Raw genomic sequence first — 4,725 nt, forward strand, 5'->3', positions numbered from 1 at the left:
CCTCTCTACTTCTCGACAGGGATGAGCCCCGAGCTCTGGCCATCGCTAGCAGACACCATCGACAGCCATACACGGTGGTCGTCATATGTACCAAAGCCCCTAAAAGGACCCTCTCCTCTTTCTAAACCTAAATTCGAACCCCGACAAGCCTAAAGGTTTGTCAATAGGCCTAGATCTAGAGATTTACCTTCGGGGAAAACAATTCTCCGACGACTTTTGGCTTCTCATGAGCGACGAAGTATGATAAGCTTCTCCAATCTTTTATCCCTTTCTAATCTTTTTTGTGTTATGGCTACCTCCTTTTTTTTAGTTTTCGAAAAGTTTTTTTCTCCCTCTTTAGGTTATCGTTTATGTTCGAATATATGTAGATCTCTTTTTTCTTGTTTCTTCTTGTGGAAAGCAACTTTCTGATTTGCTTTCTTTTTCTTTTTTTCTTTTTTTTATTTTTTTTCTTTTGGCTTTCGAACTTTGACTGAGGAGAGTGATTCGACAGGGACAAAGCCCTGAATCAGGCTGCTATGATGCATGCGAAGGACGGGGTAAACACTTTTACCCAGAGACTCTTTTCGTCTTCCTCGAGGCAACTGACGATGAATCCGGTTGTGGTGATGATAGCAGATACATTTGGGGAATCGAGAGCGCATGTATCTCAGACGTGGGGAAGATCAACGGTCGAGCTTCAGCGACGACGGTAGTTGCTAGGTGCATTAGGGTAAACCCTAATATCTTTGACATCTGGGTCATTGGATCTAAATTCATATCCAATGATTGGTATTCAGCTCTGCATGGGTTAAGGGTCAACCCTAATCTACTTTGATTTGGTCCATCAGATCTTGTTCAATCCGACGGTTGTAATTTGGGGCGACGCTGGAGGCTTGTTGTAACTAAGGTTCCTAAACCCTAAAGTCTTAAGGTACTATAGGTTCGGGCTTGCTTTAGTTGGGCCACTTCGGGTTTAGGTCTGTAACAGAAAATAAAATGATTTAATGTTATATATATATATATATATATTTATTTAACATATATTAATAATACGTATAATTAATAATAATAATAATATGACCATATATAAATAATTATATATATATATCCTAAACGAAGCTCGATTGAACCCGGACAAAATCAGGATCTACAATAGTATTTAATCATTTTTCCAACAACTTGCTCAATCAATCTGAACCAAACATCAAATTCTTTATTTATGCTCCAAAGGTTGAAGTAAGTCATCGGCTACTGTATTACTATTGATTCCTAAACGCACGCATGTTTTATAAATATAATTACTTGAATCCATATCCTACAGGCGGATTTTCAACTTGTAAGTGTTAGGAGTATTGTTCTTAACTTGAGTTGGGTGGCTCGAGACAAAGCCCTTAACGTGGCCTGAATTTGATTTGACTGGCTGAATTGATGTGTTTTTCCTCTTTCAAATCAGCGTGTATTTTGTTGTTTAATTTCCACACACTAGTTATACATTCTAACGGAAGCATTAATTGAAAAAGTGTCATTATTTCATGAAGAAAAAGGCTCTTTACTTTAGCCATTCAAATAGAATAACTAAAAGAAAGAAAGAAGTAAATTTTGTTGTGAAATCAAACAAGAAGGCGCAAGTTGAGGCTTGATGGGTGTTTGAGACCAACATTGGGCTTGTCATTTAGCTTTGGGGATTAGTGCAAAAGTTGGTAAAGGCCTATCCCCCAAGTCATATATATCATATAAATATGAGTTATCTGCCCACAAAGTCCAACCATCTAGAACTCCATGAACTAGTCAATTGGTAATTTTGTAGCACATGTTTGTTGTTACGTATAAATATTATAATTCAGAAAGGAAAAAAATATATTATTTACCAATTCAATCTGAACAACTTAAACAATATATTGACCTCCACATCTTGTTGTATAGCTGAATCTTGTTCACACCCCCTTGAACTAAAAAATGATGGAATTCAGACAATTCTGGGTCACCATGACATATATATAAGCCATCCACTTCACCTAAGAAACAAAAGCACAGATAAACAAACTCCCCCCCCCCCCCAAAATGTGATTGAGGAATCGCTTGGTATTAAAAGTCGGCTGCTGGTCAATAAACTCTACCTCCCATTGTTCTGTAGCCCCAGCTGCCTCTTTGGCTCTTTTCTTCCTCGTTCCCAGTTATATATATATATATTTTAAAGTCCTTCAGTCTGCTACACAATCATCGTGAAGTAAAACATGGAGGTGATGCTACCAAGTTCTCCGGTTATGGAATTTGATTTCAACAGTGCTCGGTCATCTCCTGTGTCGACTGCTCCTTCTACGCCTCGACGAATGGGAGATTGTTTCTTTAGTGCCCCGACGAGTCCCGCACGGTTGTTCGAGTTTTATCGCGAATTCGATCTCTACGATATGGAAAGCAGCATGAGAAGCAGTCGTTTGGCGATTCCTTTTGATTGGGATGAAAAAACAGGTACAAACAAGTCACCGAGATCGACAATGACCGGTGTTGCTGCGGATGAAGGAGATGATTTTGCTTTTGATTTTAGTGTGAACTTGGAGAACACGTCTCGATCAGCTGAAGAACTCTTCGATGGAGGAAAAATTAAGCCATTGAAGCCTCCATCTCGGTTAAAGGTCGATGTGTCGTCCCCGAAACCTCCTAAATCTTCATTTTCTCAAGGAAAAAAGATCATCCATGAAGCTTTTTCACCAAGAAAGAAAAAGGACGATCGCGACCCTTTGCCAACAGCCATCGGAACCAGTCGAAACAATCGAGAGCACGGAAGAGGTAGAGAAAGGGTTCAAGATTTCACATTAAGGAATTCGAGCCGAAGAGCAACAAGATCGCTTTCTCCTTACAGAGTCTCGGACAACCGATGGGAAGACGATGAAGAAGAAGAAGAGAGAAAACAGCAACGTGAACCCACCACCACCAAGCAATCATCATCATCATTGAATTCAAAGCCATCGTTTTCTTCAACTTCCTCAAAGGGGTGTTCAAGAAAATGGAGATTAAGAGATTTGCTGTTGTTTCGAAGCGCATCCGAGGGACGTGCAAGCGATAAGGATCCATTAAGGAAGTATTCATCAAGCTTTGTGAAGAAACCTGAAGAGAAGAAGAATTCAGGTGGGTCTAGAAGAAAAGTATCGGCTCACGAGCTACATTACACAACGAACAAAGCAATATCTGAGAACATGAAGAAGAAAACTTTCTTGCCATACAAACATGGTATTTTGGGAAGATTAGCCTTCAACTCCAATGGATTTGGAAAATAATCAGTCAATCATCTCATGATTTTAAGTTTTTTTCATTTTTGTTGTTGTAAAAATTATCTGTTTTGGTGTTCTTGCACAAGTGTATAGTTCATACGAGGAACCGTAAGCATGAGTTGTCTGAAATAACTGGAAATGGAATTTTCTTGTATTATATCTTATATTATATTTTAATTTTTTTAACTGAAAATGGTAAATTAATCGATGTTGACTTCAAAAAGAGTACAATAATTATTTTATTAACAACTTCATTCATTGATCTTTAATTATCGATGTAATAATTATAAAAAAATAAGTTAATTTTAAATTAAATTTAAAATATCACTAATTGTTGGAGGGTTCATCTTTTAATATATTTTTTTCATTTTTAGTAAAAGAATATTTTTCTAATTTGTATATATAAAAAATGATTAAGAGTTAAATTTATAAAACCTGTAATATAAGTGATTAAATTTTTTTTTTATAATTTTCATGTCAACAAATGAACAGCTAATAGAATTTTTAACTGATGGACTATTTTGTTCTTTTCAAAATATAAACGGATTAATTTATTATTTTAAAGATAAGAACCCATAATATAATGTAAAATATATTGCACAGACTGTTATAGTAGTTTTACCCAAATTATGAATATATCTTATTTTAATTTAAAGTTATTTTTTTAAAATTACACTTATGGTTAAGATTTTGAAGGGACTACTATAGTAGTTTTACCCAAATTATCCAAAATGATTTCGTAAATGGTCTTGAAATGATGACTAATCTCAACTTCTAAGCCTATGAAATTCCAAATGATAAAATATTGGAAATCCTAAATCTGTAGGATCTTCATCTTCTAGTTTATGATATTTGAAGTAGAAAATAGAGGTTGATTCTAGAACGCATATTTTAAATTGAAATCAATTAAGCCTGCTCCATCCACTTCATAAAATATTTTATTTTTCCTTTCGACTAAATAAATAATAGTCGGCTAAGATGATTGTGAAAATGTCAAGTTCTAGAAGTGGGGAGCCATTATCTGCAATGAATCCATGATGCCAATTCACTAATCCTGATTATGATAAAAAAAACTTATTAATATTTTTTGGCCCTCCCAGTTTTAAAGTTTGGTTTTAACTAATCCGAATTGACTCACGTTGCATATCTAACTTTGGTAGGTGAGTCTCTCGATAGATATTTTCTACATATATAAATATTCAAACTTGATACATTATTTAAGTGATATCAAACTGCTTACCACTTGAATATGATAACTTATTAATAATTCTTTTAACTTCTACAACAATATAGTCGAATTATCGGTTTAATATTTGTATAATATTTTATTAATTGTCGTTTTATTATTATTATAATCATCATTTTATTCTATCCATGATTTCTATTTAAAAATAATGCTATTCAATCAAAAAGTGTAACGTGTTATAAATTTTAAAATTTATATTAAAAAGTCTGTTTAAATTAAAAAAAATAC

At 34.6% G+C, this 4,725-nt stretch overlaps 1 protein-coding gene across 1 annotated transcript; it reads left to right on the top strand.

Annotated features, from left to right (window-relative positions):
- Positions 1-2,164: 2,164 nt before the first annotated feature.
- On the top strand, positions 2,165-3,305 carry LOC120182404. Its single transcript, XM_039187392.1, has one exon. It carries the CDS (start codon positions 2,217-2,219, stop codon positions 3,255-3,257), a length of 1,041 nt encoding a protein of 346 aa, XP_039043323.1. The 5' UTR covers positions 2,165-2,216; the 3' UTR covers positions 3,258-3,305.
- The last annotated feature ends 1,420 nt before the right edge of the window (positions 3,306-4,725 follow it).

The sequence above is a fragment of the Hibiscus syriacus genome, unplaced genomic scaffold (genome assembly GCF_006381635.1).
Source record: "Hibiscus syriacus cultivar Baekdansim isolate YM2019G1 unplaced genomic scaffold, ASM638163v2 tig00112649_pilon, whole genome shotgun sequence".
NCBI lineage: Eukaryota > Viridiplantae > Streptophyta > Magnoliopsida > Malvales > Malvaceae > Hibiscus > Hibiscus syriacus.